Raw genomic sequence first — 27,694 nt, 5'->3', positions numbered from 1 at the left:
CCGCCCCAGCATCCATGAAGGCTTTGGCAAGACAGGAGGGTGTTGCTGCCTCCCAGCAGGGCTAGCCCCCACAACCTGGCCGTCTCCACGGAGGCAGTGGCACCCCCTGCAGCCGCCCCAGCCCGCCCTGGGCGATGCTCACATTTTCCAGTGTTTAGATTTTATCCACTTTATTAATGAGGCAGGCAAAAGGCCCGCGCCTGGGGGCGGGGGGGGGGGGGGAGGGTGGAGAGGGCTATTCCCGCCCTGCCAGGGGGAGGGAGTCATGGGGGACCAGGCCAGCTCCCCGGGAGCCCCCTTCCTGGTGGGGCAGCTGGGGTTCTGAGTGGCCGCTGCCCGTTGCCAGGAGCAGAGAGAGAGGTCACTGTCACCCCAGGCTCCCTGCGGGCACGAGATGGGATGGCTGAGCTGGGGAGATGGGGTGGTCGGAGAGGCCCCTGGAGGCCGGAGAGGGCAGCGGGAGGAGGCCAGGAGCTGAGGAGCCGCCCTAGGAGGGAGGGAGAGGGAGCGGCCTGCCTTCCTGCCTGCTTGCCGGAGAGCTCTGGTGCGCAGAGCTCTGGGGCGGCGCGTGCAGCCGGCAGCAGGCTATGGGGGCCTGGAGCCCCAAGCTGAGTGGGTAAGAAAAGGGGGGGCAAGAGTGTCCCTGGTGGGGGAGGGGGGCTTGGAAGGATGGGGCCGTGGCTCCCATGTTCTTGACTCTCAGCCCCGTCGGTCTGTCCCTGTCCGTCTTACCATCTGTCCATCCACCCTCCCCACCTGGCCGGCAGGCAGTTCTGCCCTCTCAGCCCTCACCACCAGGGCATCCAGAGAAGGGTGGTGCTGGGTCCGCCTTGAGGCCTTTGGGGCAGGGACGTGGAGCTGGCAGGAACGGCACCGTGGGGCATCCGGGCGGCTGTGGTCGGGGGTAGGGCCAGGGTGACCCAGTAACAGGTCTCTGAGGTTGCAGTGTGGGGGGACAGGGACTGTAGGGACAGAGACGTGGCCTTGGGGAAAAGGACAACGCGGTGGGGAGAGATGTGCGCCTGGCGGCAGAGGTGGGGCTGTGAGCATCAAACGTGGGACTGGACCAAAGGTGACCTGGTGATCGTCAGGAAAGGGCAGTGAGGGCAGGTGGGCCCTGGGGTCAGAAATGGGTCAGTGGGCATCGGACGGAGCCAGAGGCCGGGAATTGGCCGTGGTGTAAAAACGGGAGGTGGGTGCCAGCGGTGGATCTGTGGGGCCCAGAGGTGGGGACACGGACCCGGAGGAAGGCTGGAGCCGGAGGAACCGGGGTGGACAGAGCAGGCGGGGAGCAAGAGACGGGCTGATGGGGCAGAGGAGGAGAAAGGGTCGGGAATGGAGCAGTCGTGGTCACCTGGAGTTGCCACGGGCAGCGGGTCGACGGGACAATGCCAGTGGCCTCAAATGGGTCCCGACGATCTGAGGTGGAGCCACCCGCTAGGCTCAGCTTGACGACGGCCGTTGCGCTCCTGGCCGGCCTCACCGTGCCCTCCTCTCCTCTCCCCAGCCCCACCCCCGGCACCTGACATGAGTCTCTGCGGGCCCCTCAACCTGAGCCTGGCAGGCGAGGCGACCATGTGTGCGGAGCCCGGGGCCCCCAACGCGTCGGCCGGGCCGCCGGCCGGACGGGCGGGCGCCTCGCCGGCGCTGCCCATCTTCTCCATGACGCTGGGCGCCGTGTCCAACGTGCTGGCGCTGGCGCTGCTGGCGCAGGCCGCGGGCCGCCTGCGGCGCCGCCGCTCGGCTGCCACCTTCCTGCTGTTCGTCGCCAGCCTTCTGGCCACCGACCTGGCGGGCCACGTCATCCCCGGAGCCCTGGTGCTGCGCCTGTACGCGGCGGGCCGCTCGCCGGCCGGCGGCGCCTGCCACTTCCTGGGCGGCTGCATGGTGTTCTTCGGCCTGTGCCCGCTGCTGCTGGGCTGCGGCATGGCCGTGGAGCGCTGCGTGGGCGTCACGCGGCCGCTACTGCACGCGGCGCGCGTCTCGGCGGCCCGCGCGCGCCTGGCGCTGGCCGCGCTGGCCGCCGTGGCTTTGGCGGTGGCGCTGCTGCCGCTGGCGCGAGTGGGCCGCTACGAGCTGCAGTACCCGGGCACGTGGTGCTTCATCGGCCTGGGCCCGGCGGGCGGCTGGCGCCAGGCGCTGCTCCCCGGCCTCTTCGCCGGCCTCGGTCTGGCCGCTCTGCTCGCGGCGCTCGTGTGCAACACGCTCAGCGGCCTGGCCTTGCTGCGCGCCCGCTGGCGCCGCCGCTCTCGACGGCGTCCTCCGGCGAGTGGCCCCGACAGCCGCCGTCGCTGGGGGGCGCGCGCGCCCCGCTCGGCCTCCGCCTCGTCCGCCTCGTCCGTAGCTTCGGCCGCCGGCGGCTCCCCGGGCCGCGGCTCAGCGCGCAGAGCCCGCGCTCACGATGTGGAGATGGTGGGCCAGCTCGTGGGCATCATGGCGGTGTCGTGCATCTGCTGGAGCCCGCTGCTGGTGAGGGGCGCACACGCCCCTCCGGCCGGGCTCCTTCCTGCCCCCCCCCCATCCCTCCCACTCTTTTCCATCCTAGGATCCCTGGGTTCTCTCTGCGTCCTCCAACCGCGGTCCCACCCCCTCGAGGCTCCACGTGCCACGCAGCCCGCCCTTTGGTCCCTCCCTCTCATCTCCCACCCCTCCACCCAGTCCCCTGGTCTTTCTCCTGCCTGGAGTCTTTGCAGTTCACCCTACCCACTCGAGCCTCCTCCCCAGCCCCCTTCCGTCACCACGCCGCCCCGTTTCTCTCCCCCTTCGGTCCCCTGTCTTTCGGGATACCTGGGACTTCTCTCCTTTTTTTGCTCGAGCCGCCACTCGCTGAAGGCCTTTGCTTCCGCCACACCTTCTCCCTCCTTCCGGAGCTCCTTCCCACCAGGACTCCCATTTACCCTCCCGGTGAGCCTCTGCTCCTCTTCACAGCCCCCTTACTTTCCAGCCACGCTTCATCCATCCCAGCCCCACCCTTGGCCAGCCCCCTTCTCTCACACCTGCCCCACTGCTCACACCCGCTTCTCCCGCAGGTGTTAGTGGTGCTGGCTGTCGGGGGCTGGGGCTCCGGCTCCCTGCAGCGGCCGCTGTTTTTGGCTGTGCGCCTCGCTTCGTGGAACCAGATCCTGGACCCCTGGGTGTACATCCTGCTGCGCCAGGCCGTGCTGCGCCAACTGCTTCGCCTCCTGCCCCCGAGGGCCGGCGCCAAGGGCAGCCCTGCGGGGCTGGGCCTAACCAAGAGCGCCTGGGAGGCCAGCTCGCTGCGCAGCTCCAGGCACAGTAGCCTCAGCCACCTCTAGGCGCGCCAACAGCCCCAGCGGCTGAGTCAGACCATCCCGGGCCGGGCCCAGGTGGGTCCGCAGCGCTGAGCCCTCGGGGGAATAAAGCCATGTTGCGGACATGCGCAGGGCATGTGTCCGGTCGGGGCTGCAGCGCCCCTGTGACCGCGCGGGGGTGACAGAGGCGCCGCATGAACCTTCGGGGTGTGCAGTTCTGGGACTTGCCAGGCAGAGGCGCAGACACGCCAGACGCGGAGTTAGAGCTGCCGGAGCATGCGCAGAAAGCCACGGCCGCAGCCCGAGGGCCCGGGCTCCCGTCTGGAGCAGAGCGGCTGGCCGACCCAGAGCCGCCAGGGGCGCTTTTTGTCCCGCCACCGCCCGGACTGACCCCAGCAACAATTCTCTCATTGTGACCCTGAGCTCCCCCAACACATCCTCAAGGCCCTACCCCCAATCCACGCCCCATCAGGGCCTCCAAACTCCAAAGTCCCTAAACACAGCTCCGAGCCATGTCTGTCCCATCCCGGCCAACGCACGATCCCCACTATAATAGCCCAGAGTCCCCACCTTCCCTTAACCCTCATCAAGCGAGCCCCATGCAAACTCAGGGCATCTCCCCGTCACTCTTTATGCCCCTGGCCACCCATCGGATCTGCCCCCCACAACTCTCCCCGCTTCCAAGCACACCCCTCTCCCCCACCCCCGCCCCATGCCAACATTACTGCACACATTAGGAGCCAGAGGATGCGTGGGTGGGGCAAACCCCAAAGGCCTTTTTAAAAACTACTAAGAGCTTGGTCAGGGCAGGGGCAGGGGCAGGGGAGAGGGCTAGCAGCCCCCGGCCACGAAGTCGAAGTCCCGGAAGGCTGCCTGCTCAGTGGCCGTGAGGGGCCGCGCGTCGCGGGGCGGGCTCAGCGTGGGGGCCTCCCCTGTGAATTCCTCATCGAAGTTGCTGACATCCGTGCGGCCTGACAGCGTGGGCACGAAGGGAGGTGGCAAGCGCCGGGCCAGCAGAGTGTCCCAGCCCAGTGTCTGCAGGGGCGGAGGAGAGACAGAAGTCAGCAGGAGAGGCTGGGGAGCAGACTGCCCGAGCGACCAGCTCCTGTGCCCTGACCAGCCCTGCATCTGGGGGATTGACATAAGGAGTCATAAGATAGAGGGATGAAATGTGATCCTTACTGGCAGCCCAATAAGGATCACAGTGTGAGCATGGGGAGCCTGGGGGTGGGGGAGAGGAAGCCTGGGTTCACGCAGATGTGCGTGTAGGAGGGTCAGCAGGAGTGAGGGGGGGGGACGGAGGTGACAATGTTGGAGGTGAAGTGACTAGGTCTTAGTAGGGGAGAAATGACTAGGCCCTGGGGGACGGGGTGACCAGGTTGACCAGGTCTCTGGTGGGGGGAGGGTTGGCCAGGCACTTGGGGGGACCTTACCCGAAAGAAGGGCTGCTTCTTCACATCCTCTGCGTCCCTCTCGCTGGACCCCAACCTCCGCTCTGGATTCCTCCGCAGCAGCTGGGGGGAGGAGAGGTGTCAGTCCTCCCCATCCCGGCCCCAGAGCCCCTCCCGAGGCCCAAGTCGGGGGCTCCTCACCCTGCGCATGATGCCAATGGCTTCGGCAGACAGGAAGCGTGGGTAGCGAACCTCATCATTGACTATGCTGTCAAATACCTCCTCCTCGTCGTCCCCTGGGAACGGGGACTGGGGACAGGAAGAGCCAGGGTGAATTAGGCCCCTCCTCTGGCCACTCCCCTCCCAGCCCCACCTGAGCCATCTACTCCCAGCTACTTCTGGGGGCTGACTGATGTGGGAAGGTAAGTACCCCATTTTAGAGACGCAGAAATTGAGGCTAGGGAGGCAAAGCCAGCTGCCCCCATCACACAGCACATGGAGGCACAGTATGATTCCCCACCGGCCCTCCCCTGCTCCCCCCTCCCCCTCTCCCCCTCTCCTCCCTTTTCCCCATTCCCCCCTCCTCCCCCCCCTCCCCCAGGCTTAAGCAGTTCCCAGTGTGATCCCAGGGTCAGGCAGGGTGGGAGCAGCCTGGGGCCTCACCTCTCCAACCAGCATCTCGTAGAGCAGCACACCCAGCCCCCACCAGTCCACGGCCCTCGTGTAAGATGTGTCTGTCAGCACCTCAGGTGCCAGGAACTCCGGGGTCCCACAAAATGTGCTGGTCCGGTCCCCATAGCCCATCCCTGGGGGCAGTAGGGCCACGTGAGGTTTCGGGCGGGGATCCCAGCTACGGGTGGGGGTCCCAGCTATGGGTGGGGATCCCAGCAGTAGCACAGCCCAGCCCAGCATGGGGTGGCCTAGCCAGTCAGCCCCACCCCAGCGTTAGGGTTGGGGGCGGCCCAGGTGGGGTTGGGGACTCCATTCCCTCCCCACTCTATCTAATCCCCAAAGGCCAGCCCTTCACATCCCAGCCCCGCCCCTCACCCTCCTTGCAGAGGCCAAAGTCTGCGATCTTGACATAGCCCTCGGTGTCCAGGAGCAAATTGTCCAACTTCAGGTCCCTGTGATGGGTTGGGGGATGTAAAGAGGGATGAGTGGGGGTCTGGGCCCTGACTGAAGCCTGAGGGCCCCCCGCGGGCACAGCGTGTGTACAGGCGCACATGCACACATGGGCACACACCTGTAGACGATCTTGTGTTCGTGCAGGAACTGCAGCCCCAGCACCACACAGGCCGAATAAAAGCTGCAGAGAGAAGCTCGTGTGACGGGGCCAGGCCTCCCGGCAAGGAAGGCAGGCCACAGAAACCCGGCTCTCACGTCCCCCAAAGCCCCCCAGCTCCCCAGAACTCCAGGAGGTTGGGGGAAGAAGGCAGGGGCCAAAGGGTGGAGGGTAGGAAGAGGGCCGCCACAGCCTCTCCGGGGGCGGGGCGGGGGCGGGGGGCTCACACAGCGCGGGGCTCAGAGAACACGTCACTGTGGATGTGCAGCATCAGATCCCCGCCGGCTGAGTACTCCATCACGAAGCACACGTGCTCTGGCGTCTGGAAACAGCCGAACAGGTTCACCAGGAAGGGATGTGCTGCTCTGGTCACCGCCGCCAAGATCCGCTTCTCGCACATCAGGCTGGGCAGGGTTGCAGGCAGGGGTCAGAGACCACAGCAGCCCCCCACCCCCAAGCCCCACACTCCCCGGAGTCCTCAGCCATCACCTATTTGCTGGGGGCCTCGAATGGCTGTGCAGCCTGAGGCAAGTTGCTTAATATTTCTGAACCTCAGCGGCTAAACAAGCACCCAGAATCCATCTATCATCCTAGTAACAGCGCCCCCCGCCCCCGCCCCGCCAGACATCCCTTTAGGGAACGGCCAGGGTGGGCTAATTGGAGCACCCCATTTTCCTGGCCAGGAATTGGTTTGGGAATGGTCGAGCCAAGCTAGTGGGGCTCAACCTCAGGATTTCTGCTGGATTTATTAAGGAAGAAGGGCTAAAACTGGTAGATGAACCTTAAATTGCTGTGGTAGGGGGCTCTCTCTGCCCCCAGTGAAATGACTGCAAGCAAAGCCCACAAAGAAGAAAGAGGACAGCGAGACGTCATCTGAGCAACTGGATACAGCCATGCCTGAAGGCAACACACCCCTACACTTTTCTGATCCAGAGCAATAAATTCCTCTTTTGCTTAAGGCTGTCTGAGTTGGGTTCCTGATTAACAAAAAAAAAAATGTCAGGAAGATTAGGGACAATCAGGGTCTCTTTTGGGCATTTTTACAGGGGGGGCAGATACTGTGTAGAATGCTCTAGATGCATCCCCTCACTTAATCTACCTGACAACCCTGCAAGAAAGGCATCATTACCCCCCTTTTATACATGGGGAGGCTGGGGATCAGAAGAGCAAAGTGACTTCTCCCAGGCCTCTAAGCAAATTGGTGGCAGAGGTGGGATTTGGACCCAGGGCCCTAACCCCAAAGCAGGGGCAGTGTAATGGTGCCATTAAGAGTACAGCCTTCAGGGGCGCCTGGGTGGCGCAGTCAGTTAAGCGTCCTACTTCAGCCAGGTCACGATCTCGCGGTCTGTGAGTTCGAGCCCCGCGTCGGGCTCTGGGCTGATGGCTCGGAGCCTGGAGCCTGTTTCCGATTCTGTGTCTCCCTCTCTCTCTGCCCCTCCCCCGTTCATGCTCTGTCTCTCTCTGTCCCAAAAATAAATAAATGTTAAAAAAAAAAAATTAAAAAAAAAAAGACTACAGCCTTCAGGGGTGCTTGGGTGAGTCAGTCAGTTAAGCATCTGACTCTTGATTTCTGCTCAGGTCATGATCTCATGGTCGTGAGATCGAGCCTCGCATTGGGCCTTCACACTGAGTGTGGAGCCTGCTTGGAGTTCCCCTCTTTCTCTCCCAATCTCTCTCAAAATAAAGAAACAAACATTAAAAAAAAAAAAAAAAAAAAAAAAAAGGAGTGCAGGCTTAAAAGTCCGAGTCCCTAGGTTTGAATCCCTGACCTGCTGCTTACTGGCTTTGTGACCTTGGGCAGCTTGCTCGACCTCTCTGTGTTATCGGCAGAAGGGAAACAGTAATATTTACCGCACAGGACTGTCATGGGTTACTGGACATAAAGCGCACAGTGGGCACTTTCTAAGAGTTGTTAACATCTTAAGTGCTGGCTTAGTAATAAGTGGCTGTTATAAATCACTGTCACAGCAGCTCCAAAGAGGGGACTGCTCTGTCTCCCACTCCCCAGAAGAAGAGACCAAGGTTCTCAGAGGGCCCCAGCTGGTTCCCCACCTCTCCACCTCATCTCGGGCCACAATGTCGCCTTTCTTCAAAGCCTTGATGGCGAACAGCTCCCCGCTGGGCCGGAACTCAGAGAGCAGCACCTGGAACCACAGTGGACAGCGAGGACCTTCGTGGCCAGCCCGGGAACCCCCAGTTCCCTCAACTCCTTGCCCCCTGCCTCACCTTCCCAAAGTGACCCCGGCCCAGCACCGCCAGGAATTTGAAATCCTCGAGGGTCAGGGGTGACTTCCTCAGAGGGCTGCGGAGAGAAGACAGTGGTGGGGACAAGGACGGCAGGCAGGGATGGCAGGTGGGGAGTGGGGGAGGGGTGTCACCTGCACAGGGCGGGGCCTGGGGTCTCCTGGGTCTCCGAAGGCAGCTCGGGAGTGGTGGTAGTTTCCTGGATCGGGGAGCTCTGCCGCAGAGACAGGGGGTCAGAGGCACCCCATAACATGACTGCACTCTAGTCACCTCTCTGACGTCGCCTCTCCTCCCGCTCGCCCCCATGCTCACGCCCCTCCCGCCACACTGTCCTGTGCACACACCAGCTCAAGTCCTTTGCCCAGACTATTCCCTCCACCCAGGGTGGGGAGTCCTCTCTTCCCCACCGGCATCTGCACAGCTCCTCCCTTGCCTCCGGGCATTTATCGGGATGTCACCTTCGCAGATGGTCAGCTGGTCAGCATATCAGACAACTCACAGAACCCCCCTCCCCGAGACACACATACTCCCCGTCCCCTTTCGCTGCTTTTTTTCATGCTGTAAATACATTTTATCCTTTTGCCGACTTATTGCCTTGATGGGCATGTGCCCTGGGAGCCACTTAATTCTTTACCCCACGTGTGCATGGAACTTTGGAAAGAGTCAAGATCAATACTGCAAACGGGAACATGTTACTACCGGTTCATCATCCTCCACTGCAGACACGGCTGTAAAAATCCAATCAGCACGGATAGGTGTGTGGTGGGAAACACCGGCCTCTCGTGCCCCAGCCCCCCTCCCCGGAACCAGCCACCATGAAGGATTTCCTGAGTGCCTTTCTAGATAGATTTTCTACAAGCAAACGTTGATGGTAGAGGCTCCATTTTCCTGGCTCCCACGACTCACAATATCCTAATCCGGACGTTCCTACCGGACAACCTGTCTTAGAAGCTATTCTACGCCACTGCGCATATGTCACAGCCACGTACTATTCCAACCTGTCATTTATTTAGCACTGGCTCCTACGAACGGACTCTGACGTTTTCACTTCTGCCCACACAAAGCTGCCGCAGTGAACTTCCGGGATGCGCACGTGTGTGCACGTCCAGGATTGGAACTCCTGGGTCGAGACGATGTCCCATTTTTAGCTCAGCCGGCTATGCCCTCCCGAGGTGCAACAATTTGCGAGCCTCCCACTGACTGCCTGTTCCCCCGCCTCCTGCCCAGCATTTGGTGGTATGAAACTTTTGGATTTTGTTTGCCAAACTCATCTCATGGTGCCTGTCATTATATTATTATTATAAATATAATCCAGAAGCATATGTTATTCTTCTTTTTTTTAGGCGACGTGTAAAATACACTCAAGGGAGCCAGCTCTTACACACACGTGTCCACCTGGGTGCGTGGCACCCAGACCGGGGGTGGGTAAATCATGTTTTGCACCATCTGTGAGCTAAGAATAGCTCTGACGTTTTTAAAGGGGGGGGGGCGGAATCAAAAGAAGAGTGACATTTTGTGATCTGTGGAAGTGATGTGACATTCAAGCTTCAGTGTCCGTCAGCGAGGTTGTGCCAGGATCCAGCCACGCCCGTTGGTGTATGGATGTATCGTGTGTGGCTGCTTTCTGCAATGGCCCTTTATGGAAAAACTGTGCTGATCTCTGCCCGAGATTAAGACCCACAACATCGCCATGACCCTGACGGGCTCCCTTGTACGTCCCTCCTATCAATAACCGCCTCCCCCCTGCAACCAGAGAAAACCGCTATCTTGACTTCTGTCCTTGACTTGAGTCTTCAACGTGCTTGGTTTACAGGCCAGCGCACAGAGCACAGCAAGGCGAAGCAACTTGCTGTGGGTCACACAGCTGATAAATAGCAGAGCAGGGACAAGGACCCAGGTGGCCTGGCTCCTGAGCTCATGTTTTTATTCAGGAATAGAGAGTGGGACCCTGCTTCTAGAAGAGGTGTGTGACCCAGGGAAGTTCCCGGTGGTCTCTGGGCCTTGAGCTGGGAAAGAGGCCCGGAGGAGGAATCTTTGAAGCTGCCTAAGCCAGGCCCAGGGGGAAATGAGTGGGACACTCACCAGGCTCGACGGGCTGGAAGGAGGGCCCAGAGGACTCTTCTGGGGCAAACTATCCAAGTCAGCCCCAAGGTTCAGCTTCTCCATAGATACATCGCTGTAGGACACGGGAGGAGGGTTTGTCTGGGACCCAGCACCCTGCCAAGCAACCAGGGACAGCCTAGACCCCAGGGACCTCCCTCCTTACCCTGTGGACCGGGCCTCAGGTCCCGGAGAGGCCCCAGGGCTGAAGGTACCCGTGGCCGTGGCATTGGGAATGAGCCTTCGAAGCAGCCGCACCCAGGTGGCAACATCGATGTTCATCTGCCTAGCGCGCTGAAATGTTTTCCCTGGAGGGATGGGGGCAGGCGTCACCCTTCATGATACTCCCGGGACCCCTGGCCTCTCCTCTGCCTTGCTCACCCCCTCCTCACCTTGTTGCTTGGAGAATATTTTCTTCTGCCTTCGGAGCCGGGGTATCCTCTCAATGACAGGGTTGCGGAAGGTAACCTGGGGAGAGGGGCCAGTGGGTGAGAACCTGCCCCCACCTCTAGGCACAGGGGGAAGCCCTTAGGAGAGGAGGTGTGCACACCCATATGTTTTGGGGGTTCTGATCACTGCGGCCCCACATCCAAACACAGAGTATTAAGAAGTTATAAGGTACTAAGGGGCTAAAAAAACAATCCATGGCCTGGCAGGGCTACCTCCTGAAACCCCATCTTGGAAAGACAAGAAGCAGGCAACCAAACCCTCCTCCAGGGGTGCAGAGGGGGGGGTCTGACCCAACAAGACGCACACTCTGCTCCAGCAAGGTCCTACGTCCTCGGGTGTCCTGATTCCCCAAGTGTGGTCCCGGACCAGCAGCATCACCTGGGGAATCTGCCGGAAATGCAGATTCCTGGGCCCCCCACCTGGACCCACTGAATCAGAAACACGGGGGAGGGGCCCAGCAGTCCGTGTGTCAACAAGCTCTCCAGGGGATGCCGGTGCCACCCACGTGGGGGAGCCGCCGGTCTGGCGCCATTCTCCCAACTCGGGTTGCATCTTCTAGTAAGGCGCTAAAAGTCACAGAACCGTGTGGCCTTATGCGTGTCCGATATGGTCACCACTAGCCATGAAGGGCTATTTAAATTCAGGAAAAATTTAAAGGAACATCAAAACTTGAGTTCCCTGGTCCGGCTAGCCACGCTTCACGTGGCTGGCGGCTGCTGTGTTGGACGGGGCTCGGATACAGCATTTCCATCTACCACACAATGCGACTATTGTAGGCTCATAGACCACAGAACTGTAGAAAGTTCTATCGGCTGGTGCTTTTGGGGAGGCAGAGAAACAAAACAGAACGCTATAAGTAGACCTCGAGGGCGAGCGGGACTGCTTCAGAATTCGCACCCCCGCTACCCACCCAGCCACCCGCTGGGTTTTGGCCGGTCTCCCTAACGGAAGAACAATTTCACTGCCCTGCCGCTCGAGTCAGCCCTGGCCCCTGCTCTTTTCCGCCGGCGGTCCTCGATTATGAGATCACGGCAGAATTCCCACACCGAGGCACGGATTCCCACACACACAGGGCACATGTAAATGTGTCAGGGGCAAATTTAAAGCACTTTTGAGGAAGTTTTTGGCTGATGAGAGGGCCAGGGGCTTTCCTACTCGGTGCCTCTGTTTTCTCCCCGCTCAGATGTGACTAAGGAGGATCGCTTCTGAACTGGGTTGAAGTGGGTCTTCGTGAGGATTAACAAGTTAAAGCCGGCAAAGCACTTAGGACAGGGTGTGGCTCACACCACAAGGGGTCAGCTAAGAATGTCATTTATTAGACTGCGGGGCCCTCACCCAGGGGACACTGGCAATGTCTGGAGACATCTTTGATTGTCACAACTGGGGGTGGGGGTGGGTGCTGGCTTCCTGTGGGTGCAAACCAGGGGTGCTGCTCAACACCTGACCACGCAAACCGAGAAGGATCCGGCCCACTGGGGCGCACTTGGCCACAGCACCAAGGGTGGGGTACCCTGACTGAGACCCTAACCCTAACAGCACTGCAGAAGGGCTTTCTCTCTAGTCTGCTGTGGCTCTGATAGCAATCTCCTTGACACATCACCAGGTTTTTCTTTTCTTTTTGGGCTTGGCAAAATTTTGCAATTTTTTTTTTTTTGGTCAATCTTTTCCCCTCAGAACAAAACCAACCCCAGCTTATGTTGTGTCACTGACATCACTAATTACATACATTTTTCTATCAAGGTTCAGAGATGAATCCCAAACATCTCTTCCCTTCTGGACAATGGGAGCATGTGGGAAAGTAGTTTCTCGTGCTCAGGGTTCGGGCTGTACCTCGGCCACCAGGCAGCCCTGGGGTTCCATGTCCAGCTGCACTTCATGCCTCTCGTTGTCCAAGAAATCCTCCAACTTCAGGAATTTGAGGGCACACAGGCCCCGTTGGTCCCGCCAGAACACAGCCAACTCCAGTTCCCGGGCCTCAATTGAGGGAGAGGAATTGAGCCATCACTTGGGGTGCCTGAGGTCCAGAACCCTCCTCCTCCAGGCCCTGCCATCCCCCCCACCTAGCTCACCCTTTCCAGCTCCAGGGTGAAGCTCTGGTCCCAGGCGTTGGGGCCACACGGCTTCCAGGAGGTCTGCCCCACCACTGTGTTATCCAGCTTGAGCACAGTGCTAACCTCGCCTGGAATGAGGGATGGGGGAGGGTGTCAGAAAATGTTTGGGGTGTGTGTAGGGGGGATCATATCTCCTATCCTAGTAAAGAAATCTCTCCTCCCCCCATCATGTTCACCATGCTATCATGACAAAGCTTTATGGTTCTGCCTTTCACGTTAAGGCATTTAATATACTTCCAGTTGATGTCTGTGTATGGTGTGAGGTAGGGACCCAAATTCGCTTTTACTCTATATGCAACTTCCAGCAATGTACTCCTGAGAATTCACCCTAAAAAAATGCATGCAGTTTACATTGGGAAATGCACATATGTAACGCTTACATTGGCCCCAGACTAGAAATATCTATTAAGAGGAGAATTAACATATAAACTATAGTATAGTCTTATTAGCTGATATTCAACTCTTACTATTTTTTACTTTAAAAAGCCCCAGCAGTTTGTTACGGCTCAGTCTAAGACAACAGGCTATTAAACAGGAGTTAAAATGAATGAATAAACTATAGCTTCATGCTATGATATGGCTAAGTCTCCCAAACAATGTTAAGTGGAAGAAGCCATTACCATGGAATACGTTCCGTATGATTCTGTGTATGTAAAGTTCAAACACCAGGCAAGGTTAAACTATGTTATTTTGAGACGTGTACATAGGTGCTAAAACTACAAAGAAAAGCAGGGAAATGATAACCACACGTCAGGAGAGTAGCTACCTCTGGACAGAGGAAGGGGCTAGAATGGGAGGGGAGAGGGAAGGGGGGTTTCCAGAGAGTTCTATTGCTTGACTTGACCTGGGTGGTGGTATCATGGGTGTTTGCTCCATTCTTCTTCTTCTTTTGTACCTACTTTCTTGGATGCCTTTTTTTTTTTTTTAACTGGGGTAAAATTCACGTAACATAAAATTTACCGCTGTAATCACTTTGAAGCGTTCTGTTCACACTGTTGTGCGACTACCACCACCATCCATCTCCAGAACGTTTTTCGTCTCCCTCCACTGAAACTCTGTCCCCGTGAAACAACAATTCTCTGCTCTCCCCTCCCGCCCAGCCACTGGCAACCACCCTTCTTTCATTTCCGTGACCTGGACTAGTCTCGACACCTCAGAGAAGTGGAATCGTACAGAACATGTCTTTTTGTGACGGGCTTGTTTCACTTAGCTTAAAGTCCTCAGGTTCGCCGATGTTGTAGCCCGAGTCAGTATTGAGGCTGCCTTTTGGGGGTGGAATACCACCCCGCGGCACATACACAGCGCTTTCTGCTTATCCGTTCATCCGTCAGCGGACACCTGTGTCGCTTCTACAACTTGGCCGTTGGGAATAATGCCGCCGTGGACATGAGCGTCCACAGATCAACTCTTTGGGGTGCGTACTCAGAAGAGGGGTTGCTGGTCATATGGTAATGCCATGTTTAATTTTTTGAGGACCTGCCATCCTGCTTTCCACGGAGCCTGCAGCACTTTATAGTCCCAACGGTAGTGCGCGAGGGTTCCGGTTTCTCCACATCCTCCCCAGCACTTGTATTTTCTTTTTTTTTCTTAAAACAATATCCACCCTAATGAAGGTAACGTACTAGTTCTAGGGGCGCCTGGGTGGCTTAGTCGGTTGAGAGTCTGACTTTGGCTCAGGTCATGATCTCACAGCTCATGGGGTCGAGGCCCGCGTCGGGCTCTGTGCTGACAGCTCAGAGCCTGGAGCCTGCTTCGGATTCTGTGTCTCCCTCTCTCTCTGCCCCTCCCCTGCTCATGCTCTGTCTCTTTCTCAAAATAAATAAATAAAGTGTTACAAGCGTGTGACATCCCAGGATCCCCGCCCCATCTCATCCCTCCAAGGCTCAGTGCCCACTCACTGGTGTTCTCGGCTTCCACTTTGAGGCTGCCCCGGCCACTGAGGCTTCCGCTTCGGCTGTAAAGGCCCCGGGCTGGGCGGCTCAGGAAGGTGGTGCGGCTGTCGGGGGTGCCAGGCACCCCCACCGAGGGTGAGGAGCTCCAGGGGACGGTCTCTGGAAGGTCCCTGCAGCCTACCACACGCACCTCCAGGGTCCCTGAGGGAGGGTAGGCTTAGGAGGCGCCCATATCTGGCACAGGCCGAAGGCGAAGTGGGCATATCCAGAAGTGGCCAGCACACAGGTGGAAGTCGGTGAGGGACAACCGGGGCAGGGGGGGGGGTGGGGTGGGGCAGGGGGTCTGATGCAGGGATGCCCACAAGTGAGAAATATGGGAGAAGGGGCAGGGCTGAGGCTGGGGTAGGCCAGGCTGGGGAGGGGCTCTGGATGCTGGGGGTTATCGACAGAAGACGGGTTTAGGGCACGGGCCAATGAAGCAATGGGAGACAGATTGGACTAGGGTGTCGAGGGTAGGACTCAGGGAGCTGACCAGAGGTCCCAGAAGGGGTCAGGGGTCTAGGGTAGGGCTGATCTAAAGGGGAAGTAACCGCTGAGGGGTCTAGGGAGGGAGGAGCTAGCTGGCCTTGCAGGGTAGGGGCAGACTCAGGGCTGAGGGTTCTGAGAATGAGGGGTTGCAGGACTTGGGCTGGGGGGCTATGGCTGGAGGGAAAAACAGGGCCGGGTAAGAAGGGGTAGTGATGGGGACATGGTGGGCCCGGAAGTCGACTGCATGGAGCTGTGGGGCCTAGGGAAGTGGGGACCCGGGCTACAGAGCTGGGATGCATGGAGAATGAAGTAGGCTGGGGTACAGGCGTGGGGAAAGCGGAGATCTAGGTTGAGGTTCTCAGGGCTTGGGGAGAAGTCGAGGATACCTAGTCGTGGTGGCGGGGTCTGGGTGGGGGAGGTCTGGACCCACCTGTGAGTGGCGCGGGCTTGCACAGGGTGTTGTAGTGCGTGGGAGGGAAGGGCCCCGCCAGGCGGGCACTGAAGGCTGCCGACGAGGCCACAGCAAGCTCCTCGCGCAGCAGTCGCCCCTTCGGATGGTCCGCGGGCAACTCCCCGAGGCGCCGCTCGAGAGCCTCCCGCAGCAGCCCCAGCTTCTGGTTGGACTCGGTCAGCTTCTCCTGGGCCTGTAATGGGAGGGACAGAGTGGGGCTAGGGGTGGGGCCTGGCATGCGCCTCCCCAAGCCTGGCTAAGTCTTACCTGGCCCTAGCCTTCAAACCACCTGGGTCCTACCCCTGGGCTCCGGGAAAACGAGGCCCCACCCCCGGCTGAGGCCCCACCCCTGGCCAAGGTCCCGCCCCTCGCTGAAGCCTCACCGCAAGAGGCCCTACGGGGTCAATTCCCGCCCCTTCGCTGGGGCCCCGCCCCCGCCAAAGTCCCGCCCCTCACCTCGCAGACCGCCTTGCGGTCCGGGGCCTTGGCGGCGCTGAGCAGGCGCAGCACGTTCTTGGCACCCTCGGCCACGGCGTGCTCCACTCGGAAGTGGTGCCTCAGCTCCTCAATGCGCAGCTCCACGGACCCCAGGTCTGCACTCCCTGTGGGCGTGGGACGCCGGGTGGTGAGGCCAGCCTAGGACCCAGGTCCGACCACCCCAGCCCCGGATGCGCAGGTGTCCGCAGGAACGGGCACTGGCCACAGACACACCACCACCAAGATGCGTCAGGTTTTTCCCAAGCAAGGGGTGACAGTGCCACAGTCACGCTGTCACCTGCAGGCAGTCAGACTTCCACCCAAATGCAATCACTCTTTCATCCAAACATGGTCACCCACAGGCACCATCCCAGGGACAGAGTTATTAGGCTGTCATACAGGAACAGTCATGTACACAGGGACACGATCAACAAAGGCTTAAAGGACAGACGTGTTGGCAGGGTCCCCTTGCATCCCAGGGACGGTCACAGGGACACTGTGGCCATTTAGATAGCCAGAAGGAAAAAAAAAAAAAAAAAAAAAAACAAGATAGCCAGAAGGAGATAATCACACAGGCCCAGGGACACTTAAAAAAAAAAAAAGTAACTTTTACTAACTGCCTTCCAAGGGCGGCAGTTTGCCCACACCTATCAAAATTGCAAATGTAATGGCCCTTTGATCCAGCAAACCCAGTTCAGGAACTTTATCCCATAGAAACACCTCTGCACTTGACATACGTACATCGTTACTCACTGAAGCCTTCTTTCTAAGAGCAAAAGATCGGAAATAACCCCGTTTCTTCCAGTAGGAGTCTGGGTAAACGAATGTGACCATCCACGTGGTGAAATACAATGCAGTTGGGAGAGCAAGGGCACTGTCACACAGACATCGCCACACTGTCACTCACAGGGGAACAGTGGCATTATTGCTTTGTCACCAGCGTAGGCACACGGTCACCCACAGGCAGAGAACACACTCTCACAAAGATTCAGCCACACCACCACACAGGGATATTGTCACAGGGCAGAGAGACATGATCACAAGACACAAACATCCTCACGGGACACATTTACACTGTGGCAAAACCCCTGGGGCCCCCTAACTCCAGCCCAGGGAGAACCATAATCACACTGCCACATGGGTAAGGCACAGGGACGGCAAAGAAATGCCATCACACTGTCACGCAGGCAGGACAGCATCACCAATACCCACAGGCACGAATGTTGCAGGGAAACAGACTGGGTATCACACCCAGTATGAAGTCGTAGGGACACAGCCGTGGCCCAATGAAGGACGGTCACAGTTACCCGATGGCACAAGGACAGGCACAATAAGGACACACTGTCACCAGAGGCACAAGACCACACTCTCCATGGGTGTAGGTTCCAAGGGCAGTCCCACTATCGTGTATATTGACCCAGACTCAGACCCTGGCACTCAGAGAGAGTCATGCTATCACTCACAGGCACTCACTTAGACACCAACCACACAGACATAGCAGTCACAGGCACACTGTCTGACAAACACAGCCGCACTCTTGCCCCCAGGCCTGCTGTCACACATGTCCAGAGAGTCGCCAGGGCTTTTACACTTACAGGGACAAGATCGTACCATTACCCGAGGCTACGATACCACCCAGAGGCACAGGGACATGACCATACCATGATGATGACCATACCATCATTCACTGTCACCGAGAGCCCATGTAGGTATTCCCAGTACAGATGAGCAATCACACTAACACCTCCCCTACCTCAAAGACACACACACGACACCCACACTCTGTCATCTGAGTTATCTATTCCCATTGCTATGGACTGGATGTTTCTGTTCCCCTGAAATTCATATATTAAAACCCTATCCCGGTTGCCTGGGCGGCTCAGTTGATCGAGCAACCAACTCTTGGTTTTAACTCAGGTCATCATCTTACAGTTTCATGGGTTCAAGCCTCACATCAGGCTCTGCGTTGGCGGTGTGGAGCCTGCTTGGGATTCTCTTTCTCCCTCTCTCTCTGTTCCTTCCCCACTCAAGCTGCCTCTGTCTTTCATAAAAATGAAAGGAAGGAAGGAAGGAAGAAAAAGGGAAAGGGAGAGAGAGGAGAAAGAAAGAAAGAAAAGAAAAGAAAAGAAAGAAAGAAAGAAAGAAAGAAAGAAAGAAAGAAAGAAAGAAAGAAAGAAAGAAAGAAAAGAAGAAAAGAAAAAAAGAAAAGAAAAGAAAAGAAAAGAAAAGAAAAGAAAAGAAAAGAAAAGAAAAGAAAAGAAAAGAAACAAACCTAACCCATGATGTGATGGCATGATGTGTTAGGAGGTGGGGCCTTTGGCAAGTGATTAGGTCATGAGGACGGAGCCCTCGTGAATGGGAGCAGTGGCCTCTTAAGAGAGGCCCTCAGAGAGCTCCTCCACCCCTCCACCACGGGAGGACACACACAGCAGGAAGGGAGCTGTCTGTGAACCCAGAAGAGGGCTCTCACGAGACACCTTGATCCTGGACTTCTGGGCCTCCGGGACTGTGAGCAACAGATCTCTGTTGTTTGTGAGGCACCTAGTCTACGGCATTCTGTTCCAGCGGCCCGAACACACTAATCCCCACTAACAGCTAACACTGTTACACGGGGGACACACAAACTGTCATGGCTACCGGGACACACACACGGCCCCTGGTCCCCACAATGTCACATTAATACTGACACACATCAGTGGCGCAGACCCAGCTACCACCCTGCACACATCAAGACCCTGCCACAAATTCAGGTTGGCAGTCAGCTCAAGTCACCCCCCGGGGCATCCACACCCAGACCCATTCGCGGACACAGACACACCCTGTGGACACCCCCAGTGCTACACAGCGGGGGCCAACGTGACGAGGCGGCCACCTAGTCCGGGGGTCCACCATTTCTTTTCACGAAGGGCCAGAGAGTCCGTCTTTTCAGCTCTGCGGAGCACACGGCCTCTGTTGCCACCGCTCAGCTCTGCTCCTGCGGAGCGAAAGCAGCCTCACGACATAGTAAACGAATGCACATGGCTGTGTGTCAGTAAAACTTTATTTACAAAAATAAGACGGCAGTGGCAGATTTAGTCCTCGGGCTGTAGTCTGCTAATACCTGGTCTAGGGCAGACCCTACACAGGACACGATGGGAAACCGGCCCAGAGACGGTCAGGAATGGGTTCCGGTCATACCGTGAGTGACCACAGCCACCTCCCTGCCTCAGAAAGGGTCCCCTGACGGGGCCGGGAGCTGAGCTCTTGCAAGGTGGGACGCGGGCTAGTGTGCCTCGGGGCGAGGGGCTCACCTTGGGCATCGTCGGGGGCTGCCTGGCTCTCCAGCTGGCCCGCCCGGCGAAGCTGCATTCGGATGATGTCGATCTTGGTCTTGCTGTCCTGCAGCATCTGCTGGGCCGTCAGCAGCAGCTTCCGGTCCTGGAGGTGGGGACGGGCTGTAAGGGGAAGGCTGGGCAAGCGGGGGTCTGCCCACGGGCCCTCCGTGCACCCCGTGCGGGCCGTGGTGACTGTGTCACAGAGGCGATGTGTGGACAGCACGCGCATCCACGCACTCCCAGGAGGAGAGGGGAGATGTGGCCCGTGGCGTCTGAATCCTGGCTCTGCCCCACTAACACACGTAACTGCTGGCAAGCCACTCAGCCTCCCGGGCCTGTTTCCTCCCCTGCAGGGAGGGGAGTAGCGACCACCACAGGGCTGAGGACTGAAGGAGCCCATCTGTGTGCGGGGCTCAGGGCCGCACCTGGCGTCAGGAGGCACCATATTAGAGTCAGCTGTCACCACGGCAGACACGTGGGTGAGTGTTCCCTGAGGCGGGCGTAGCCCTGACCACAGCCACATGGGTGAGTCCAAGGGTCGCTGGGTGGGTGTGTTTGACAGGCTGCAGTAAGGGGACTCCAGGGACACCAGGACTGGGTGTGACACCTCCAATCTGTGTGACACCTCCAGTCTCTGGGTGTGAATGTAATGGTCTGTGGGTCTGTGTGTCCAAGGCGCCCTGTTGGCCTGTGCGTGTGTCCTTGGGGATTATGTGATGGCGTAGGTCTCTACGTCTAGAGGTGGCCGTGGTGGGCCTCCTCCATGGGTCTCCAAGTGTCATTATGGCTGCGTCTCTAGATGTTATGGCAGTGCCGACGTGTGCCCAAGTGTTGACATGACCCTGTGTGTCTCCAGGTGTTAGTACTGACCTGACCATGTGTGTACGTTTCAGAGATGCCACCAGCAGTGACACCACCAGATGTGGACATCCCTCGAGTCTCTGGCGTGACTGAGCGTGGGGCACAGCCTCTGCCGTGTGTCTGACATCTCAGACGGTCATCCTGTTTCTCAGATGCCCCCTACAAGCTGCTCACACTGCAGTCCAGCCTCCAAGTCCCCCATCAGTCCCTCTGTCCCCAACCCAGAGGGTCCCAGCCTCCCATGGGGCAGACAGACGTAGGTGGCACGGCGGTTCCCACCCCCCAGCCTGGGATCTGCTCACCAGTGTGCACGCACGTGGGGGTTGTGCACACGCACGTGGGGTGTGCGCATGCATGCTGCCCCTACCTTGGTGCTGCCGTTGCTGTATGTCTGGATCATGTTTTCTGCCCCCTGCTTCACCTTCAGCTCGATGGCCAGCTGCTTCTCCAGGCCGGCCACGCGGCTCAGGTTGGTGGCCGAGCAGGCCTGGCTACCTGCACCAGGAGACTGAGGGGCATCTAAGAGGTGGGGGGGGGGGGGGGGAGGACAAAGTCACAATGGCCCTCACCTCCATCTGCCTAAGAGGCTTTGCCCAGCTGAGAGGATCCACCCTTTGCCCAGCCTGGGTTCTGACCCCAAGGCCAGGGGAAAGAGGAAAAGGGGGCCAGGGCCCAGAAGGTCCCTCCACTCCAGCCTGCCCAGGGAAACCCCCTCGGCACTGGGACGAGACCGGTGTGAACGAGCGTGGGCAAACGTCCATGTGTACATAAGTCCTTGGTGTTGGTGTAACTATATACAGAAGCCCCCCACTCCTCACGCAGCTGTGTGAGAGCCTATGGGCTCAGGTGTGGTTATGTCTGTGCCCACAGGGTGTTGGCATGACTGAGTATGCGTCTCCTTACGTGCTCCCGTACCTAGGCGAAACGCCAGGCATGAGGTCTGGGTGCTGGGGTGACCCAATGCACGCGTTTCTAACTGTTGGCCCAACGGTGCGTTCAGATCTCCAGCCGGTGTGCCTGCACTGGCTCTCTCTGCCTGTGGGTACAGTCAGACCCCTGTGTCCCTAGATGCCGGCATGGCTCTGTGTGAGTCCCGGAGGGTGGTGTAACTTGGGAGTGGGGGTGGGGGAATTTCGGTGCAGATGCGACCATAGGAGACGCGGGGTGTTAGATGAGCTATCTCCGAGCACTGCCATGACGTCGGTCCCCAGCTGCTGACAGGCCGAAGCGGGGTACGGGTGTGGGGGGAGTCTGCGGGCCTGGTCTGACTGTGCGTGTATGTCTCCAGCTGTGGATGGGACAATGTACGTCTGTAAGGGTTGGACAGCTGTGTGTGTCAATCTCTGGGGGTTGGTGTAACCACGTGCAAGAGGCTCTAGATACTGTCTGTGTGTGGTTGTGACTGTGTGTGTGCTTCTTTGGGCGGAGGTATGGAAGTTTCTGGGTGTTCACACGATAGTGCCTGGGTCCTTGAGTGTCATCTGGGTGCTGGTGTTGACTGTGTGTGAGACTCTCTGGCTACTGACGTGATGTGGAAGGAGTCTTTGGCTGCAAGATAAAAAGTTCTGTAATGCCTTGCACGACAATGTGAATCTACTGTATGCTTAAAAATGATAACTTTTAGGGGCATCTGGGTGGCTCAATCGGTGAAGCGTCTGACTCTAGATTTCAGCTCAGGTCATGCTCTCATGGCTCATGGGTTCGAGCCCGGTGTTGGGATCTGCACTGACCGTGCTGAGGCTGCTTGGGATCCTCTCCCTGCCTCTCTCTCAGCCCCTCCCCCACTCGCAGGCTCTGTTTCTCTCTCAAAACAAATAACGCTTTTTTAAAAAACGATAAATTTTATGTTGTGTGTTTTCTGACCACAAATAAATTTTTATTTTATTTTATTTTATTTATGTTTATTTTTGAGAGAGAGAGAGAGAGAGAGAGAGTGCGAGCAGGGGAGGGACAGAAAGACAGAGGGAGACACAGGATCCAAGCGGCTCCAGGCTCCCAGCTATCCACACAGAGCCCCATGCGACCGCGGGGCTCCGACTCACGAACTGTGAGATCGTGACCTGAGCCCAAGTCAGAAGCCTAACTGACTGAGCCACCCAGGAGCCCCGAGAATTGTTTAAAGAAACAAAAACTAAAGAAAATTTTTAAAGCATCTCTGGGTGTTGTCCGGATGTTGGTACAACTGTGTGAGTCTTCAGATATTCACGTGACCCCGTGTGGGTCGGGTGGCGGTGCGCCTGCGCAGGACCCTGCCCTGGGGGCCGGTTTGGGTGTTCCTTGGGATCGGAGGCCGAGGCCGGAGGCTGTCACGCGCCGGTGCGTCTCCCCGGGGCTCCGTGCACACCGGGCCAGCCTGGCTCTGGGAGACCCGGGGCGGGCCCCTGGCAGCGGAGCCCCCACCCCCACCCCCCCGCAGGCCCGCCCCCTCCGGAGAAGCCCCCAGCTCACCTCGGGCGGCGGCCGCAGGGTCGGGCAGCACCACGTGGGCGTGCAGCTCCTGCAGCTGCTGGTGCAGCAGGTCCAGGCGGCGCGAGGAGCCGCGCAGCAGCAGCTCCACGGGGCCCAGGCTGCGGCCCAGGTCGGTGGTGGCCCGCCGCAGGTTCTCGGCGCCCTCCTTCAGCTTCAGCTCCTTGCGGATCTCTTTCCGCAGCCGCTCCCGCTCCAGCTCCAGCTGCTGCTGCACCCCCGGGGCCGCCAGGTCCGCACCGGCCAGGCCCAGCTGCTCCAGCAGGGACCAGCTGCGCGGCTCGCTCTGCAGGAGACGGAGCGCGGTCAGTGGGGGGAGGGGTGGGGGACCCCACCCCACGGTGCCCGCTGCACGTGGCCAGCTGGGCCTGGGACTTCCGAGACCCGGCCTGCTCCGCATACGCTGAGCCCCCAAACTGGGAGGTGAGACAAGGCCCTGTCCCCGCTTCCCGATTCCCCCAAACTGTGAGGTCCCAAGGGCAGGGCCTTCTTCCTTCTCTGTCCCCTCCGACTAGGGGACCCCATAAGTAAGTACAGTCTTATCTCCTTTCATCTATTCCTTATGCACCGGGCTTCGGGAGCACAGGCCCCATTACCCCACCAGTGTGTTCCCCCCCAAATTCGAAGGTCCCCAGGTTCAGGCCCTACCTCCCACTGCCCCCCCACAGAACAAGGTCCAGAGGGCAGACCCCTTCTCCCTTCTGCTGCCCCCCTAAACTAGGAGGTTCCAAGGGTAGACCCCAACTCCCCTCTGCTGTCCCTAAAACTAGGTCTCCAGGGCAGGCCCTATCTTCCCTCTGCTGCTCCTCAAACAAGTATCAAGGGCAGGCCTCTGCTGCTGCTCCCCCCCCCCAAAACAATGGCCTTGAGATCTGGAGAGCAGGCCCCTTTTCCTCTCTGCGATGCCCTCAAACTGGGAAGTGCCAAGGGCAGGCCTCCTCTTCCCTCCTTCCAAACAACATCCTGGGGACAAACCCCATCTTTCCCCTGCTGTGTCCTCAAACTGGGAGGTCCTGGGACAACCCTGTCTCCCGTCCTCTACACCTGGACCCCAAAGAGCAGCGCCCCGGCTCCTTCCTCCTCTATCCTGGCCTGGGAGCCTCAAAAAGCCCCACATATTTTCATCCTCAAAACAAAACTCCCAGGCCAGGGACCCATCTCCTCCTCTTGGTCCAAAATCAAGAGGTCCCAAGGGCAGGGCCTCCGGCCGGTGTCACTGGGGTCCTCTTTGCCCCCCACCCCAAACCCAGCCCCCACCTCCAGCTCCTGGTCCAAAGGGGGACTGGCCTGCGCCATCCTGGGTCCGGGCTGAGGGCCCCGCCCTCTTCCTGAACCTCAGCCCTGCTAGGGCCTCCTGACCGCCACTTCCTCTTTCCTGCCAGCTCCCAGCATCCCCTGCGTGGGGCCAGCTCCGGGGCTCTGGGGCATGTAGAGGACCTTTTCCTCATCGCCTCCCCTAGGACTAAGCCTGCTTCTCAGGAGACAACCAGGGAGGGCCCTCGCTCTTTGTCCTAAGACTTGCAAAGGTGTGCATGCACCTCACATGCCCATTAGTGTAGACATGGAGACCAGGCTCCCTTGGGTGTATACAGGCTCCAGGGGCCGACTGGGGTGTATACACCCTCTCATGTACCTACAGGAGTGTACGTGGAACACAGGCAGGCAAGTGTGTGCACACCCCTGTGCCTACCCCACGGACGCTGATGTGCACATGCCCGATATACGAGTGCTTCTATGGGCCAGCCCCCTTCCTGCAGATGCAGGCTGTCCCGACTTCCGGCTTCCTCTCAATTTGGTCGCCAATTGCTGTGACCACAGCTAGGGCCCGGCCATGCCACCTCCCTGAAGCCCACATCATGAGAAGCCAGTGCTGGAGCTCTGGGGTGATGGTACCCACAAACCGGCAGCCCACTGAAGGCCAAGTATGACTTAATAATAAGAGCAGTTATTACAAGCTCCACCTAGGTCAACTAATGTGAGTCCACGAGTGGGGTGCTATTATCACCCCATTTTCAAGACAAGGAAACTGAGGCCTCAGTTTCCTGGAGTGGTGACATAACTTGTCCCCAAGGTCCCACAGCCAGCAGGAGTAAGGGCTGGGATTTAAAACGGGAGTGCCCAGAATCTGATCACCAGCTAAGTGGCAGGCCTCGCAATAGGTGAGAACCCCCACCGGGAGAACCCATTTCACAGATGAGCAAAGTCTTCCTTGGCTCCCAGCCAACCTGGAGGGCAGCTGCCCCCAGGGAGGGTTTATGCATACCAAGAGTATCACTCTCACCAGCCTACCCATCCCTCACATTAATCCTGAGGAAACTGAGGCTCAGAGAGATGACAGCAGCAGATGGGGGGAGGGGGCGGGGGGTTATCCCCACACACATCTCCAGGGGCGTTCGGCGGCATCCAGAAACATTCTGGGTTGTCCCAGCTGGGGGTGGGGAGGGTGTGCTCCTGGCATCTACTGGGTTGAGACCAGGGAGCCTGCTCCACATCCTTCCCTGCACAGGGCAGCCCCCACCTCAAAGAATGATTCAGCGCCAAACGTCAATAGTGCTGAGACTGAGAAACCCTGCGTTAAAGGACACAGACTCACACCCTGGGCTCCTGACCATGTTCCCCAGTAAGGCTTTCCCAGCAGCCCCACCTGCAGAGCACAGGCTCATCTACACCTCTCCCTTTGGACAATGAATGCCCTTTTAGGCCCATTGTTTCTGGTGGCAAAACCACAGCTCAGAGAGGCAAAGGTAGTGGATCCAGGACATGCAGTGAGAAAGTGACCGCGCTGGAATTTAAACCCCAGTTCACCTAATACTACCGGCTGGCTACCAGTCCCCGCCCACCACCCAGCCCCATCCCATCCCTAGCAGGCAGAGCAGGGTACTGCGAAGATCCAGGCCAGCTCAAATGGGGAAAGCCCAGGCACAGAGGAACAGAAGCTGAGGCCTGAGAGTACGCAGAGCAGGGAGGGAAGGAGGGAGGTCCAGCCTCCTGGGTTCTCTTCCCTTGGGTGACTCACTCCTACCCAGAGAGCAGAGGTCACCTGTGGGCTAGCAAGGCAAACCCATGAATCAGAAGCCTGGCCCAGCCTTGGAGAAGCCCTGCTCCCCCGCCTCCCACCAAGGCACAGGACACCCAGGTCCAGAGGGTCCACTTCCCAGAATCCTCCCTCCCTGCCCCGCCTTCCCAGAGCAGCCAGGGACCTAGACCCTCACATCCGGAGATTTCAATGCTTTGGGCGTTTCCGGAATCTGGACAGGACATCCGTTTGCCGGACACAGGACAGACAGGCATACGTCGGGACAGACAGAGTGACAGGGTGGCAGGCCCAAGCAGGCACAAGAAAGGGATGACCAGGAGGGGGTAAGAAACTGGGCAAGAGATGGCAGGGGGGACCACAGCACAGGCCCAGCCTCATTCCAGGACTCACAGCCTCCTCTCAGGTCGTGTTTGCTACATGCCAAGTGCATGCATACGCCAGGGGGTTCCTACACAGCCCTCCCAGGGCTGCGGGTAGAGGCAGAAACCCCGGCCCACCCCGGCCCCAAGGTCTGACCTTATGTGATCGGCAACACCAGATACGCCCAGCTCCGCGGCAAGGCTGACAGGCCATCAGCAGGACTGGGGTGGGGGACAGGGGATCATGGGGGAGACACAGAGGGGATGGGGGCAGGTGCAGAAGGAGACGAAAACCCAGTTACACAGCAACCACAGGACAAAAGAGGGATTTTGAGGCACTAATGAGGGTGCCAGAGGCACAGGATGTGCCTCAGATTCTGAACCAAAGTCAGAAGTCACCCTGGCCTTGCTTGTCACAGATGTGGAAGGTGAGTCCAAGGCTGTGATATTCACAAGGTGGCACATGGAGAACCTGGCTGGGTGGCAGGTTGGTGCCAATCTGTGTGTGTTTGCATGTGCGGGAAGGGTGACCCAGCCCTGCCACCCATGCCCAGGTTGGGTTCTGGGTACAAGAGAATCCCCAGCCGGGGATAAGGTTCCACCAGGCAGCCTTGAGGGTGGCCATGTGGATCCCCCATTCCCTCAATCTAATGAGGTGACTCGGGCACTTCCGCCAACAGGTGCCAATCTGGGTGGCGTCGGGACCATCATAAAGCTCCGTCTGGAGGCGGGGGGCCGCCCGAGCTTTGTTGTGCTGGGGGAGGGGCACCGACCGAACGGCCTCCTCCCCTCCGGGCCACTGCGCCAGGCACCTGCCCCAGGTGGAGCCGCACCTGCCGGGAACTGAATGTTGGGGGGGGGGGGGGGGGCGGGGAGGGAGTGCCTAGTTGAGTGACGGGGGCGACAGGCACCGGGACGCACAGCCAGACACAGACGTTCGAACGAGAGCCTCCGCCGCGCCCCTTCTAATGCTCAGGGAGGGGAGGAGCTTAGGGGTGCGGCGGGGGCCTTCCGGACCTCCCCGCTCCCCTCGGTGCGTACCTTCACCTGCCGAAAGGGGGACCGTGCTGGTTCCACGGTGTCGTCCCAGGGAGGGGGCGCCGGGCCCTCGGGAGGCCCCCACCTTGGCCTCCCGGGCCCCGGGGAGCCCCGGCAACGCGCGGGCGGGGGGTCCCCGGCGCTGGCCGGCCGCCCGGCGGCTGCGGACGCAGGTGCGCCTACCTGCACGGCGTCGCTGGCCATGTCCTCGCGCCGCCCGCCAGGGGTCCCCGCGCGGAGGGAGGGGCAACAGGAGGAGCGCGCGTGCGCCCCGCGCGGGGCGGGGAAGGGGCGGGCGCGGCGCGAGCCCCCGCCAGCGCGCGGCCCGCTCCGGCCTGCTCCGCTCGGGCCCCGCCTGGCCAGGCCGCCGCGTCCGCGCGCCGCGCCCTCCGGCCCCAGCGGCCGCCGGGCCGGGTCACGT

At 59.1% G+C, this 27,694-nt stretch overlaps 2 protein-coding genes across 8 annotated transcripts; one reads left to right on the top strand and one right to left on the bottom strand.

Moving 5' to 3' along the window:
- The first annotated feature begins 214 nt into the window (after positions 1-214).
- PTGER1 (prostaglandin E receptor 1) lies at positions 215-6,903 on the top strand. Of its 4 annotated transcripts, none has more exons than XM_045047038.1 (3): positions 215-360; positions 1,508-2,904; positions 3,030-6,903. In XM_045047038.1, exons 2-3 carry the CDS (start codon positions 1,528-1,530, stop codon positions 3,294-3,296), a joined length of 1,644 nt encoding a protein of 547 aa, XP_044902973.1. In that variant the 5' UTR covers positions 215-360; positions 1,508-1,527; the 3' UTR covers positions 3,297-6,903. The 4 variants fall into 4 exon arrangements, with proteins under 4 accessions (XP_044902973.1, XP_044902983.1, XP_044902960.1 ...); XM_045047048.1 differs by having other exon boundaries at positions 215-616; positions 1,508-2,469; XM_045047025.1 differs by having other exon boundaries at positions 215-616.
- On the bottom strand, positions 4,021-27,648 carry PKN1 (protein kinase N1). Of its 4 annotated transcripts, none has more exons than XM_023246301.2 (22): positions 27,457-27,644; positions 22,822-23,125; positions 20,741-20,892; positions 19,489-19,615; positions 16,178-16,323; positions 15,701-15,914; positions 14,749-14,943; positions 12,809-12,918; positions 12,570-12,713; positions 10,682-10,757; positions 10,456-10,597; positions 10,272-10,365; positions 8,324-8,403; positions 8,172-8,247; positions 7,998-8,089; positions 6,173-6,349; positions 5,907-5,969; positions 5,711-5,787; positions 5,327-5,469; positions 4,865-4,972; positions 4,706-4,786; positions 4,021-4,307 (listed from the first exon to the last, which is right to left on the bottom strand). In XM_023246301.2, the coding sequence occupies exons 1-22, from the start codon at positions 27,475-27,477 to the stop codon at positions 4,104-4,106; spliced, it is 2,826 nt and encodes a 941-aa protein (XP_023102069.1). In that variant the 5' UTR covers positions 27,478-27,644; the 3' UTR covers positions 4,021-4,103. The 4 variants fall into 4 exon arrangements, with proteins under 4 accessions (XP_023102069.1, XP_023102067.1, XP_023102068.1 ...); XM_023246299.2 differs by lacking the exon at positions 27,457-27,644 and adding an exon at positions 26,393-26,464; XM_023246300.2 differs by lacking the exon at positions 27,457-27,644 and adding an exon at positions 24,097-24,227.
- Positions 27,649-27,694: the final 46 nt, after the last annotated feature.

Source organism: Felis catus, chromosome A2 (genome assembly GCF_018350175.1).
Source record: "Felis catus isolate Fca126 chromosome A2, F.catus_Fca126_mat1.0, whole genome shotgun sequence".
Taxonomy (NCBI): Eukaryota; Metazoa; Chordata; class Mammalia; order Carnivora; family Felidae; genus Felis; species Felis catus.
Note: the sequence above shows the minus strand (reverse complement) of the source record. Positions and strands in the feature narration are given on the sequence as shown.